Source organism: Talaromyces proteolyticus (genome assembly GCF_021365285.1).
Source record: "Talaromyces proteolyticus strain PMI_201 chromosome Unknown BGW36scaffold_5, whole genome shotgun sequence".
Classification (NCBI taxonomy): domain Eukaryota; kingdom Fungi; phylum Ascomycota; class Eurotiomycetes; order Eurotiales; family Trichocomaceae; genus Talaromyces; species Talaromyces proteolyticus.
The window spans coordinates 1,237,541-1,251,563 of record NW_025764281.1 but is presented as its reverse complement, the minus strand read 5'-3'; the positions used below and the strand labels follow the sequence as shown (position 1 = coordinate 1,251,563).

The window sequence follows — 14,023 nt, the reverse complement described above, 5'->3', positions numbered from 1 at the left end:
GCCTGCAACTGTACGAAATTCCCAATCCTAACGCTTGAAGAACAAAAGTTTAATAAGAGTCTTGCTCTCTCACCTACAAATAGAATCCTTTTGTGGGTAACAATCGGGTCCCACCAATAATCATTCCGATGCGGCACATATCAGCCTAGGGGTTCACCATCCTTCATGAACCTTAAAGAACGAGAATATTTCACTTGACTTGGACGTCCATCATCCTACAACTTTCAGACCGCCGGGAACTTGAATAATTGAAGATGTCTTTTGGCAGACTATATGGTTTTCATGTCAGTTATCCGCAGCGGATTTTCTATGCCTTCTTCGCATTGACGCTGCTTTATAGGGCAATTCCCGTTCCACTGTTCTCTTGACCATTGCCAAAGAGAACAATCTTGACATTAAGTTTGTAGAAATTGAACCTCCGCAAGTTAGCCCCGAGTACCTCAAATTGAACCCACTCGGGCGAGTGCCTACTTTCGTTGGCAGTGATGGCTTCGTACTAACTGAGGTCATGGCTATAGCAATTTATCGTAGGTACCACCTATCTTTATATTTATATATCCTTGTGAGGAGGAGAAAGATTTACGATGTTGTCTGGGAAATAGGTTGACTGGGTTAAAGTTACATCACAGGTTGAGAATACAACCCTTCTGGGCAGCGGCAAACAGGACCTTGCATCTATCATCCGATGGATGTCATTCGCTAATAGTGAAATCCTACCTAAGCTCGGTGGGTGGTTCCGACCATTTATTGGTAAAGACACTTTCAACAAAGCTCGCGTCGAAGAGTCCAAGAAGGCGGCTTTGACAGCCCTTCGAGCCCTTGAGCAGCATCTCCAGCACCGTTCGTTTCTTGTAGGAGATAGTCTTACCCTGGCAGACTTCTTTACTGCTTCTTTGGTATCCCGGGGATTCATGTACGTGCTCGACAAAGCTTGGAGCTTTGAGAACCCAAACACCACTCGGTGGTACAAAAACATCACAAGTCATCGTAGCTGGAAGGCAGTGGTGCCTTTCTCGGAAATGATTGACGTGGCTCTCCAATATCCTCTGATAGATCGAGAGGATAAACCGACTTTTGCTAAGATTGCGAGAAGCACCTGATGTTATCGACATGGAAGATCTATCAAACTCAGATGTTGGGATGTACATGTACATAAATTGAAAATCAGAGAGCTGACTAGTCATAATTACGCCAACGGTTGATTTAAGAAGATTTGCACGTCCCATTCTTCCTTGTTTCTATTCTCCCTTGGGGTATCCTTGGGAGAGCGTTCAAGTCTCAAAAGGGCTGCTCAACTCATTGACTTCCTACAGTGTTACAGCTGGATCTCCAAACGTTGACATAAGCGAGTCAAAATGCCTCTTTGGAAGGATCGGAGTATCTACTTGAGATCGGTCTCTAGAATCGTATGCATAGAATGGTATTTTTTTTCAACTTCATATATATACATATATATTTATATGGTCCAGATTTTTTCAGCCAGTAAACATGAGCAACTTTGCTACATTGAATATGATATGTAGTAGATTTCGAGAAGATTCATGGTAATTTTTACTCTGATCGGCACCGATAATCTATCCTCCAGGGAAGCAGGACTAGACGAGTTCACAAATCTATCTGTAAATCACATCGTTCACTCAATTTCACAGAATCATTGATCTACATCCGGCAAGGCAAGCCATTTACAATTTCCACCCTGTGACCCAATTTTTCCAGCTCCTGTCGACTATTTTTAGCTCGCAGCTCGAGAGACTCCTGCTCAGAGACGAGAGTGAAGTCATATTTGATGACCTTCGTGCCAATAGCTACGCCATATCTCTCAGAGAGCACCTGGTCTGTATGATCTACATCAATCAACAAACTAGATTTCACCCCGAAGACTGCATCGGATGTTTCGTAGGGGTCGCCTCTGAGATAGAGAGCACTATTCCAGCTTGTCAGGACAAAATTAACAAAGGAGGGAGAGTAAAGATTGCATACGTAACCAAGCGATCGTATCTTGGATGATCCAAAATGAAGTGTATATGTGCTGGTCTCATTGGGTGGCGACCTAATACCTTGAGCATTTTCCCCACCGGTCCGTCATGTGGAATGGGGTAAGATACGGGCAGGACGCCCTTGAACCAAAACACACCGTCATGATCGCTTTTCATGGAGCATCTGCCATCGGGAATGGTGTGGTCGGACCGCTGAACGTCATAGTTGCCCGTGGAATCCGTCTCCCAGATCTCAATCTTAACCCCCTCGATTGGGCGTCTATTAACGTCCTTGACAGTACAAACCACTAGCATAGGCATCCCATTAGGGTCATTCAGCATGATCTCGTCGCCATTACCCTTCTCTGGCAGGTTGTGTGTGTGAAAGGGGCCAAGTACAGTGCCCTCCGTGCTACCGGCTGGCTTCGGATGGTCAATAGAGTCCACAAGGAGGGAAAGACCAAGGGTGTCAGACAAGAGAACCATTTCCTGCGTGGACAGCATCAGTACACTATATGGATACTAATAGGAGTTCTCAAATGCGAATTGAAATACTTGACGCTCATTGTCACAGATCTTTCCAATCTCCGTAAGAAATTCTATTCCAGCCATCCACTCGTCCGTGCTCAACCTCGCCTCTCGTGCAAACTCGTGCAAATGATGAACAAGTCGCTCCACAACAAATTTAAGTCGCCTATCAGGGTTGTTGGAGTTGATTTGATGGACATTTTCTGTAATGTTTTCTGTGTTGAGATCCAGTAACTTAGGGAGCTTATCCAACACCAATGACGGATCCATGACAGACAAATATACGATATACGAGGATTTAAGCAAAGAAACAAAGATATGAATGAAGATGTCTGTTTCAGCGCCGGAAGATGTAAATGCCTTGAATGACTTCAGCAACAGATATATCAGCCTAAAAAGAAGTCAAGCTGGGGTCTTAATTCCGTGTCCCACACAAGGTCGTTGCGTAAAGTTCCATAACGGAGGGACTGCCGAGCCTCTCCGGCCAGTACATCCCGCCACACGGTGGTGCGAATTACAGGCAACAGAAGACCTTGCGCCAATTTTAAGAGCGCGCATTAGAGTGATTTCTGCCTTCGTCTGATTCTTTCATTGTTTGGGTACAGTGGTGCGCACCGCGGTGCCGAGTTCCCATCCCAAAGACTGGACGGCGGTCCATCCCGGTTTGGTTTGCGGTCCCTTGCGGTCCCATTTTGAGGCTTGGTCCGAGTCCGTACGGATGTTACGCGACCTTACAATGAATTTACTGTCAATCTGGTCTGCATTGGAAGCTATCAGAAACTAAAGCCGTGGAATGCCTATGCTATTCTGCGGATTGGATTTTTCTGCTAATTCTCGGTAATGTCGTTAAGGCATAGTAGTCTGTATTGTGATTGACTCGTTTAAGGCATGTAGCCTAGAAACGTTGCCCAAGCGGCTCTCATTCACTACTATTTCGTATTTCCCTTTCCGTAATCTGGCATCCGGTCAATAATTTCTCATCTTCCCATTCTCCCTGCTTGCCCAGAGCCGTGCCAAGGTCTACCTTAGCCCAAAAGAAAAGAAAAAACAAGAGAGAGGGAGAGGAGGGAGATAGACGAAGTGGTAGGTACAATTATACTGTTGGATTTAAATTCTAGAACCTTTGAAATTGCCACTGGGTGGCCATCAGGATTTGGAGAGGCTTGCACAGATCTAGCAGATGTAGACCTTGGTAACTTAGAATGACCATTATATTGTGAGTATTTGGTAATGTTTCTGCCATTATTTCCAAGCCAGGAGACTATTTTAAATATTTCTTTCCAATGCCCCTTTGAACGGCTGGCCGCACAGCAATTCGGTCAATCCATTGGAGGAGGTGTGGAAACTGTGACATTTCCTCCATAGTAAATCCACTGCGTTCCCAATTTTTAATCCAAGGCCAAGCTTTGATGTCAGCGATACTATATTTGCCTTTCCCATTCCCGGCCAGATATTCGCGTGCCAATCCGGTGAACTTGCCAGAGAGATGAAGCTCAAGGACACCAAACGCCCGGAGGGTCTCAGCTGTGTATCTGGAAATCGCGTCTGTCGATATCTCAAGTTAGCTGGCATAATCAGGATAAAATAAGTTTTCAGTTCTCACAGGGTATCTTCTCTGGCGCTACCCGACGAAAATGATTCACCTGGCCCTGATAGGGTGCTCCGCCTCCATGCCAAAAGACCATCCACTGCAAGGCTTGGCTACGTTCGAACGCGTCCACGAACCCAAATTGATGTTCTAGGTCCAGCTGTTCGGTTAAGTAGGCTAACTGTGCCGACGTTTCTATGATAGGAAATCCCGGTGAAGTATAGTTGTCTATAATGACTGGGATGCGACCGTTGGGGTTGAGTCTGAGGAACCATTCCTTCTTCTGCTCATTAATTGAAATGTCGATTAGAAATGTAGTCCATGCGGTGCCATAAGTCGCGGCAAGTTCCTCCAACATAATTTGAATGGCTTGGCCATTGGGGGTATTTTGGGTAAGGAGAAGTAATCCCTCGGCCTCTTTAACCTCTCGGGGAGTCTCCGCAATATACATATTGTTGGTGACGGTCATAGTGAGATCAATTAATTTCACACAGAAAACAAGGCAAATAAAAATAATAAGAAAAAGGGTGATATAATAGTGGTTACGAAATTCCTTATATGTTTGCAGATACGACAATCCCTCTAAAATAGTGAAGGCATTTTGCGGGGCTTGTGGGAAAGGCATTTTAGGACAGTCGATAACGTTGGGCCCAACCTGACAACTGCAGGTCACAGCAGGAGAGAGAATAGAATTAGCCGATCAATGACTGTTACTGACAGGATAGCCAATAGAATATGCTATTGGTGCTTTATATCACCCCTTGTGCTTGTATGCTTCGAACTATTACTCCTCATTCATTCATAGGCATTAGGCTTACTCATATTGACCTTGTCACGCAGGTGGATGCGTCCCAATCCCATCAGCGATGCTTTGGGCCGGAGGAAGCATTGGCCTTGATAATTGTGAATAGGTTGTACCTAGATAAACTACATGAGTGCCGCTCGGGCTGTGATTTGTTCCCACAGTGCAAGGCGGGAACCTGAACCCAGCATTCCTTGAAGGTACCGAGCCTTCACTATTGTCGGTGCTCCACAAGAATTTTTGACACTATACAAGACTCCGAAGATTCAGAATGATTATGATAGCCTCAATTAGTAATTAAATTTAGCGATAATGGACCAGGATTTATATCGCAATCTAAAGATGTCATCATCCATTGATTTTTTTTGTCTCGGTTGATTTTAACAGTAACAGAGACATAGAGGAAGGGAGGCAAGTTCCAGGATCAATTCTCTGGAAACATCGCCTTCGGTACTTCACTTGGTCTTTTTTACCTTTACTATGGCAACTGGCGGGGTTGCCAACCTTCTGCACAACGGCATGTATATTTCTTCTGTAGCAAAAGATAATACGTTAATCTTTTTGTAGTTCCAGACCCTTACAGATTCGCTGGTCTGGTGACTATTGGCAGCGTAATATTGCTATTCAAGCTCTTTTCATACCACATTACGTGGGTGCTACTAATTACTTGACGGAAGTAGAAAGGGATGATGACTAATCAGGTATTTCCGTGTTAGAAAATGCTAGTCGCTTGGAATACTTGGCGTTGAATAGAGAATAAACCTAAGGTCTGAAAGGCGAGATCAGTGTCAATCCCTAGTCATCAGAAGAAGCTCCATTGGATTTTTTCTAAGGCCAACCCATCTATATGGGAACTTATCGAGCATCAACGTAGAGAGGTTCTAGTATCTGGTCATATGCTGCAAGATATATTTGAGGAACTCTAGGCCGCTCTCCGTCTTACTCAATGAGGTACTGTCCTTGAGAAGATGGAGGACATTTACTCCGTGCAGACCTAGAAGAGTCGGAGCAACAAATTGCGTAGCAAATGGGATATAATTTGGAGACCAAGCTTTATAGATTCTGAGAAGATCGTTGTGAGAGGATCTACGTTTATAAAGGTTGTTCTCTGTCACGGAGTATATATCAGAAATTGGGTCGTCCGCCTCATGCATACCTAATCCCATTGCATCAACAGGCTCGCTAGAATCAGAACTTGGTGCTGTTAAAATACATCCTCGAACCCTACAAATATGTTTATCAGCGGTCTTCGTCTAGTGATGAATGGAAGGATACAATCCAATTCCCCTTGAATCATGAGGTGTGTTGCAGTAATCCAGTTTTCTCTGACAAAGTTTTCATCATCAAAGGTAAAACGTTGAAAACTTTCACGTCGAAAATGTTCCGGCAAGCTACATTCAAAACTATTCAGGCCCGATTCCAAGTTCAATTTCGCTTGCACTGATAGCAAGTTTGACTATCTCAAATGCATAGACAGCGTCAGGAAGCTGTGGCCAATGCGGAACCACGCTCGCTCATATTTGTTGGGAGAATCGTAGAGACTCCTCCAGGTGATTTCGTGGCGTGACAATAGTGGTGCAGAAGAAATTGGCTGCTCAGAAAATCAATAGTGGTCCGAGACAGGGAGAAGTACTTGGCTCTGGGATAGGGAGGGTGGATGCCACGACAGGCCGGATGTGAACCTGTCGATTTCCCAGAGTGACCAGTATGTCAATCGACGGCCCTCCCGTTCAACCCACTCAGCTGCTAATAGAGGAGCCAGCCTTGAAGGATATTGGACATAATATCAACATCAATGAGGTGTAAGTCTAATTGGTGTAGTACGCGCCTGTACAAACAAATCAAGAGCCAAGTGCTTGTGTCAGGACCATCCGTTACGTAGTAAATTGCAAGTAAAATTAAGCTCTGTAGTTGTACCAAAGTCGGCGTATTTTCGCCAATGATCTGGAAAAATTTATGGTAGAGACTAGATGCCTTATCGGCTAAAGGGGTTCCTCGGTTTTTCGCAGGGATACCGCGGAAGAAAGAGGCTGAGGAGAATCGTGACTAAAGGGAAAATATGGCATTCAGTGTTAAGGCCTAGCCTAGATCCGGTCGCATGTATCGATTGACTGGGCGATCTGTGCTGTTTAGATACTTTGTTTAAAAAGTAGGGTGATGGAGGATTGGAACTGAGTGATGAGCCCGTTCAAAGAATGTCTCGATTCTGGTTTTTTTTTTGTCAATAGATGATAGCGAATGAATGACGATTGAGGTGCGCGCGTACAGGGTATTAGCAACCACATCAGGGACTGATAGTGAATAGTATACGCCATTGAGTTTTGGCTTGGAAATTTGAGTAATTGGCGGTTGACTGGCAAGCGGTGCAACACAATTCTTCTTGGAGATTAGGCCGTCAGGCAGATTACTTGAAATTGCTATCTCGACATGTCTACCAGAGGAGACTTGCCATTCAAATTGAAATCCTGCAAAACTCGTCCAGAGGGAATCCAACCAAGTCCAGCATGTCGGGCATCTAAGTCGTAACTGACATTCGAGTTCAGCGTCTGAAAGTCAGCATCCCATGGCATGTCGTCGGCAACGCCGTCCATATAATCCATTAGGTCCAGTATATGGCCATCTAGTTCGTGCTGATCATCCAGCAGATGGGATGAAAGTGGTTGGCCATCGGTCAAATACTCTAGGTTAGCGGCTCATACGAGGTTTAGTACCATAGAGGCTCGAGAACGGGTGAAAAGTGGTGCCTCACCAACGGCGGCAGTGGAGGAGGTGGTTTGGAAGGCGAGCTTGGATCTCCATCCACGGTGCCGAGAAGATATTGGTGACGGATAGACACACGTACTTCCAACTCGACCACACAATGAGCAGCACGGCTGCTTCATATCACCTTGAAAATAATCAGATCAGCCCATGGCGGACCAAAAAGTGATTTGTTACCCTCACATCTTGTCTTTCTGCACAATTTGTCAGATCGCTCTAAAGCAGTGCGACTAACTTACCTTTTGCATTCCTCGCAGGCTCTATGTCGCAACATGGCTAGGAGAGCTGGATTATCTTGACTACTTGTGATAGCTACGGAATTGTGCGATCCGGTTCTAAGATTCCAAGAGGGGATGCATGCATCTAGATCCATAACAACATGAAAGTTGAAGCTAAATGGCGATGACGACCTGCAAGGAAAAAGATATCGGACTGGAAGGTTACCTGGGCCTCGGTATTGAGGTATAGTTCAAGCTGGCGAAAAGAAGACAAAACCAGATAGACTACTAACCTTTCTCACTAGTTCACGGATCTTCGCTTGCCAAGGTAATATTAGTTTCTACCGGATTGATATGAACTGGCATAAAAGTTGCAATTCACTTTTAAAAGTTCAATTGTGGAAAACATACGACCTCCAATGTCTTTCATTTCTTACACCTGAGTAAATCCTTAACCAATAACTTGCGTGCCCACCATGTGTAATGCGCCTTGTTGAACCTTCTCCGCAACCAAAAAACCGGGACACGCGGAATAACGGAAATAGTGAATGTGGAGAAGGATGTATTGCGATGAGCTTATTCAACCAATTCGTCTGGTATTACGCCCATACGCCCATTCATGAGAAGCGACGCACATGATACCCTTAGGGATATCTAGGTATTATTGGACATCATGGTGGCTTATACGAAAGCTCTTTCCCCACATTCATAGGTATATATCCATTATTCCGTCGTGTCCGTGCGTCTAGTCTTTTTGGATAGGTGAGTTTTGTATTGTCAAATATACGGGATTTTAATATAATGAGGTCCAAGGACTAAGCGATAGAATACTAAGAATGGAAGGAATATGGGGAAAAATCGCCAGCAACTCTTCTAACCGGTGCGCCAGTCACATGTCTTCCTATATAATTAAGCATGGTCGATCTTAACCGTTGCATGTAGAGCCGATAGATATTAAGTCAAGCTGGACGCAATGCCAGTCCAAGTCGAGGAAAGATCAATTTGCTCCCAGAAGCTAGACAATATGTAGTGGGTGGGTGTGGCAACACGCATTCTAGCCCGTGTGATTATTCCCTGGAAAGTGTCACTGGAATCCAGGACACACCACGCCTCGCGTGCTCATCAGAAATTACCGATGCGGCATCTTCCTTCATTGCAAGTGTTCATAACAAGAGTGACGCATTTTGTAGGCCATATCATCCCATTTCATTTGCTGCTTAGCCATCCATCATGTCACCACTCATCCATATTTATGACTCCAAGCAAGATTTACTGGCTAGAAAGCGCGGGGTAAGGGTACATCGAGTGTGTACCCCAATTACCCAATCTAGGCAATCGGCACTTAGAGCCCCCGATCGGCCCGTTGGAACAATAACGAAGCGAGAACGGCCACAACTACATACGTAGGAGGTATAAAGCAAGCCCTCGGGGTCCAGCACCGCAATGTTCGATACACCTCAGGGTCTGGGATTTTCGGATCACAGCCATGGATCGACCTCGGACAGGCCTGGTTAGCACTGGCAAGACGTGTGACTACTGCGGCCGACTGTTTACAAAAACCAACCATCTCGAGCGCCACCTAAGATCGCATACCAAGGAAAAACCCTTCCGATGTGATAACTGTGGCCGGCAATATAGTAGACAGTATGAAATCTTTCAACCTGCCACTACTCCGCAGGTAATCTGCGCTGACAGGATGTGACAGAGACTCCCTGCTTCGGCATCAACGGACCCATCGTCGGGTCCCTGGGGCTCCGCCTAGCCTACGGCCGGACGAAGGAAATTCAGCCGACCCCTTATGCGCCTCAGACAACAGCAGCGATCATCATGCCTCCATAGCAACACCTGCGGACTCTTCCTTGTCCAACACCATAGTTGCGCCGACCCTATCATATGACATTGAGCTACCAGATGAACTTTTAAGGGTTGTGGATTTCGGGACTTCAGTCGACTTGTGCCTTCCCTCCAACGCCCTGCCGCAGGATGTGTTTCTGGCGGCGTTTTCATCAGACTATGTGCTGGACGATCTTCATGTCGATGAAACCACCGATCTCCACAAATCGACGGCCTCGTCCGACTGCAGTCATGACCGCACCAACTCTGAGGTTCTCGCTTCCTGCGATCTATCGTCCTCTTCGGTCAAATATTTCGTGGAATCGACCGGAGATTTTCCGTCGGCCGCAACTACAACGTGCTGGTTTTCACAATTGGGTCTCGAGCTCGCTGAAGAGGGTTCAATCGAGATTGACGCCAGATGTGCGACCAGATGTGCGACGGAGCTGAATGAGCTCCTAGAAATAAGTGACACATATCGACTTGATCTCGGTCATCAGTTAGGCTGGCTGCGGTCGCAAGAACCATTGCCCTCAACAGAGTTTCTGGTGAGTCGACTACAAATGTTCTAAAATAGAGAATCTGTATAGGATTGTTTCCTTTCCTTAGCGTGAACGGCTTCTTATTGACTGGCCCCATAGAATCTATGTATCCAAAGGTATTTCACCTACTTCAATCCGGCGTTCCCAGTTCTACATGGACCGACATTTCAACCATCGCCGGAGAAGCGTCTGCTTCTTCTGTCCGTCTGTGCCGTTGGTAGTATGTTCATTGGGACCATCGCGGCCGCTCAGAAAGGCGCCATGATCTTTGAACGGTTGAACCAGGCCATTCATGGGTCGGTGAGTAATAGTTTTGCAACCCTCCACTCTCTGTTTTATTACAGTTTACTCATTAGATCATCTCCAGTGGAATAGCATCATACATTCGAGTACCAACCAGATCATCTCTATGGTCCAGGCGGCACTCATTGGACAGGCATTTGGAATGCTTTCTGGGGCAAGTCCTACCTTCAAAGCATACGCATCTTACTGTTTTGGCTCTGACTCAGTATCTTGTATTTTAGGACCCCCACCACTTGGCTACAGTGTCCGCCTTCCATGGCACAGGCATTGCGGTATGCTCAGAGCAAAGTGTCTCCGACGCTTTACTTGGATTCCGTTTGGAACTAATTTTTTTTTTTTTTGTAGATGGCTCGGAGAGCGAAGATTTTTGGGATGGAGAACAAGCCGTTCTCCACGGAAGGCTTAGAAGGGGCGAAGCTCGCGGAGGCATGGCACGCATGGGCCCGGCAAGAGGAAATCAAAAGGTCAAAGCATTCTGTGTGCGCCCGAGTCATTGAACGAGGAACTGCCGAGCTGACTTGGCCCTAGAACCGCGTTGGGCCTTTTTGTACATGACGCCGAAATGTCCACTCTTCTTCACGACGAACCGATTCTGCGACACCGGGTGAAGACGATCCCCTTAGCATCCTGCACCGACCCATTCTCCGCTCGCGCCGCCAATACGTGGGCTCAACTAATCAAGCAGGACCCGAGTGCTGCTTCCACATACCCTTTATGCTCGCATACGGGGGGTGGTAACACTACGACCGCCGACTCTATACAGGTGTCGGATGAGCGATGTTCGCACAGCATGTTTACCGCCTATATGCTACTAGAAGGCATCGGCGCTTCCATCTGCGAAGACCGCGTCCTCGACCAACTCGATCACGGGACTACTCAACGGTATCAGCGCGATCTGATGTCGTGGTATTCCCGCTACCGCAGACCGATCATGGAGCGGTCTGACCCCCTGTGCCTTCTGATCCTATGGCATACTATCTGGATGTCCTTGCTAGCAGAATTCCATGGCTTAGAATTAGCGATTGGGCAGGAAGGACCCAGCGCGGCAGCATTGAGTATGCCCGTGGCCGTTGTGATACCGCGGTGGTCCGTCGCTACGGATGCTCAACGTTGCTTGCTTCATGCTCTCCTCCTGCAGAAGCGCCTTGAGTCGGTGCCCATGGGGCGCGCTAAGGCTATCCATGTTCCTCGGTGTCTCTTTGCCGCCGCGGTCGCTTGGGCCGGCTACCTGGCCTGTTCCAGCAGCAATGCCATCCAGGGCCCATTATGGTCGTCAGTCGAGCCACTAATTTCCTGGCCGGAGATACAACTTCTGGCCAGTGATGTGGACCTAGATTGTTTGCAAACCTTCGGGTCGCGTACCGGAAATCTCGCCTTTGTCAAGGCCAACACCCTCTGCATTTTGGTTGATCTGTTACGACAACTGGGTTGCTGGGGAATCGCGCAGAAATTTACGCATGCTTTAGAGCCTTTGATTCACCCAGCTGAAGGATGAAGCTACAAAATAGAAAGGCGTAATTTCTTAGACAAATAATCCCCATTCCCAGTATAGCAGCGAGAACCACACCCCTTGGAGCTGCGTAATGAACCATACTTCAGTTTCCGGTATTACGGACTGAGAACAGAATTAATCCGGCTGTTCGTACCTTTTGCACACCTACAGAAATTTGCTTCACTATTGCCGTAACTGTTTAGTCCACTAGCATGAAGGGGAACTGGATGATCAATCTAGCCCTCCCAAGGAATGCTAGGGGCTGACACTTGTTATCCTATCTATTGTTATATTACTAGATAGTAATGATAGGGGGATACTGGTCTCCTGCAATGCCTGGATTTCTGTAGAATTTCAGTGTGGATTCAAAATAACTGGGCAGATCACCAAAACAGCCGCTCCAACATACACATGTACTGGTAAACTACTGTACACATACAGCTTTGTTTCATTTCCTAGTGAGGACGGGGCCTAGGCGAAGGCTCAAGCGTATCCCAATCCCCGGCATCCGGTTTTACGGAATTAGGGAAAATATCAGTCTAGGGATGGTCTATAGTTAACCCATCTATAGGCTATCTATTCTCACGGAAATTGCAAAGCATTTTCACATCATGTGGACTTCTCCAGAAAGCTTCATTTTAGCTAGCTACCAAGATCATACGGGCCTAGGACCTCTAGTACGTCGAGGCACAGCTGTAATTAACTTTTTATGATAATCTGGAGTGACTTTCCTTTTATATAGACCTCATCATGGTCGAGATTGTGATAACTGTGGGCGGGATGGAAAAACAAAGAACGTCCACTAAATAAATACAAAGTGGCTATTACATATCTCTGATATGTGTTTTCTGAGCACTTAGGTGGTCTGAATATCATTTCAGAGGCCTCTGGGGGTTGAGCAAACGGGGTCCTGAACAAAATTCCTCAGGGGAAACTGGCCGATTTCATTGTACCTGGTGAAGTTTCAGCAACTCTCAACATCTACTCAGTGAGATCTACTCAGTGAGCACTCATCATTGCTCGTGGTACGCTCAGTGGATGCTCAGCACTGATCAGTGAAGGATGTCTAATATGTAGCACACCGTCTTCATCCAATGATCGACATGCCCGCATCTCGACAATTTAGCCAAATTTCCAAAACATCATAGTCTCCAGAAACGTGTCCGGTTAATATAGTGGTATTCATTGTGGAAGTTGAATGCAAAACAAATGACGAATGTGTTATCTATTTTTCCCTTGGTTTCAACCTATCAGGACACAGCCAAAGCGATGTTACTTGGAAACTCACGGGAAACATCGGCGGAGAAGACTACCTTGACATCGCACGTGGTCCGCTCAATGAAGGAGGGCTCTATGCGGAACGACAAGGCTGGCATCAACCCTCACCACCAAGTCAGAATTGGGACGATTCTAGTCCATTGGCCGGGATCACTGAGCCTGGTGTTGGATTCTGGACGAATTCATTCAGTCTTAGCCTCCCTAAGGGCTACGACGTTCCGTTGTACTTCGTTTTTGGCAACAATAGGGACAGCACGCAATCTTATAGAGTCCAATTATATGTGAACGGATATCAGTACGGCAAATTTGTACCGCACACTAGACCTCAAACGGAGTTCCCTGTACCACAAGGTATTTTGAACTATCAGGGTGAAAACTCGGTAACCGTGACGTTGTGGGCTCATGGGAGTAAGGATGCCAAGTTGAATAGTTTTGAACTTGTGAACCGCACCCCCGTGTTAACTGCACTTAATGGAGTGACTTCGTCGGAACAGCCGGCATACTAGAAAAGGCCCGGGGCATACTAATATAGGTTTTTTGGTTTGATTTCTCATTACACCTCATTGAGGTAAAAGCATAGTCCCATACTCTCCAGTATATGCAAATGAAATGTCTAAATTCATCAGATTAACTAAATGATGCTAGATGATGGAGGTAGCACACGGTGCTATTATTAAATCTTTACACAGACACATCTCCCCTC

General features: G+C 46.3%; 6 protein-coding genes across 6 annotated transcripts; 3 read left to right on the top strand and 3 right to left on the bottom strand.

Annotated features, from left to right (window-relative positions):
* Window positions 1-254: 254 nt before the first annotated feature.
* BGW36DRAFT_426409 (elongation factor 1-gamma) lies at window positions 255-1,100 on the top strand (the record flags this gene model as incomplete). Its single annotated transcript, XM_046220264.1, has 3 exons — window positions 255-284; window positions 341-527; window positions 619-1,100. 3 exons carry the CDS (start codon window positions 255-257, stop codon window positions 1,098-1,100), a joined length of 699 nt encoding a protein of 232 aa, XP_046073181.1.
* Window positions 1,101-1,659: 559 nt separating this feature from the next.
* On the bottom strand, window positions 1,660-2,774 carry BGW36DRAFT_339968 (catechol dioxygenase; the record flags this gene model as incomplete). The annotated part of the gene is made up of 3 exons (XM_046213053.1): window positions 1,660-1,924; window positions 1,981-2,465; window positions 2,532-2,774. 3 exons carry the CDS (start codon window positions 2,772-2,774, stop codon window positions 1,660-1,662), a joined length of 993 nt encoding a protein of 330 aa, XP_046073180.1.
* A 991-nt stretch (window positions 2,775-3,765) lies between these two features.
* Window positions 3,766-4,657, bottom strand: BGW36DRAFT_416258 (glutathione S-transferase; the record flags this gene model as incomplete). Its single annotated transcript, XM_046219340.1, has 2 exons — window positions 4,108-4,657; window positions 3,766-4,049 (listed from the first exon to the last, which is right to left on the bottom strand). The coding sequence occupies exons 1-2, from the start codon at window positions 4,559-4,561 to the stop codon at window positions 3,766-3,768; spliced, it is 738 nt and encodes a 245-aa protein (XP_046073179.1). The 5' UTR covers window positions 4,562-4,657.
* A 2,379-nt stretch (window positions 4,658-7,036) lies between these two features.
* On the bottom strand, window positions 7,037-7,928 carry BGW36DRAFT_426406 (uncharacterized protein; the record flags this gene model as incomplete). Its single annotated transcript, XM_046220263.1, has 6 exons — window positions 7,037-7,100; window positions 7,161-7,273; window positions 7,330-7,574; window positions 7,644-7,781; window positions 7,838-7,848; window positions 7,894-7,928. 6 exons carry the CDS (start codon window positions 7,926-7,928, stop codon window positions 7,037-7,039), a joined length of 606 nt encoding a protein of 201 aa, XP_046073178.1.
* Window positions 7,929-9,358: 1,430 nt separating this feature from the next.
* BGW36DRAFT_426405 (uncharacterized protein) lies at window positions 9,359-12,045 on the top strand (the record flags this gene model as incomplete). The annotated part of the gene is made up of 6 exons (XM_046220262.1): window positions 9,359-9,516; window positions 9,578-10,253; window positions 10,347-10,547; window positions 10,772-10,822; window positions 10,896-11,029; window positions 11,079-12,045. The coding sequence occupies 6 exons, from the start codon at window positions 9,359-9,361 to the stop codon at window positions 12,043-12,045; spliced, it is 2,187 nt and encodes a 728-aa protein (XP_046073177.1).
* Window positions 12,046-12,653: 608 nt separating this feature from the next.
* Window positions 12,654-13,826, top strand: BGW36DRAFT_426404 (galactose-binding domain-like protein; the record flags this gene model as incomplete). Its single annotated transcript, XM_046220261.1, has 2 exons — window positions 12,654-12,719; window positions 13,191-13,826. The coding sequence occupies 2 exons, from the start codon at window positions 12,654-12,656 to the stop codon at window positions 13,824-13,826; spliced, it is 702 nt and encodes a 233-aa protein (XP_046073176.1).
* Between the last annotated feature and the right edge of the window lie 197 nt (window positions 13,827-14,023).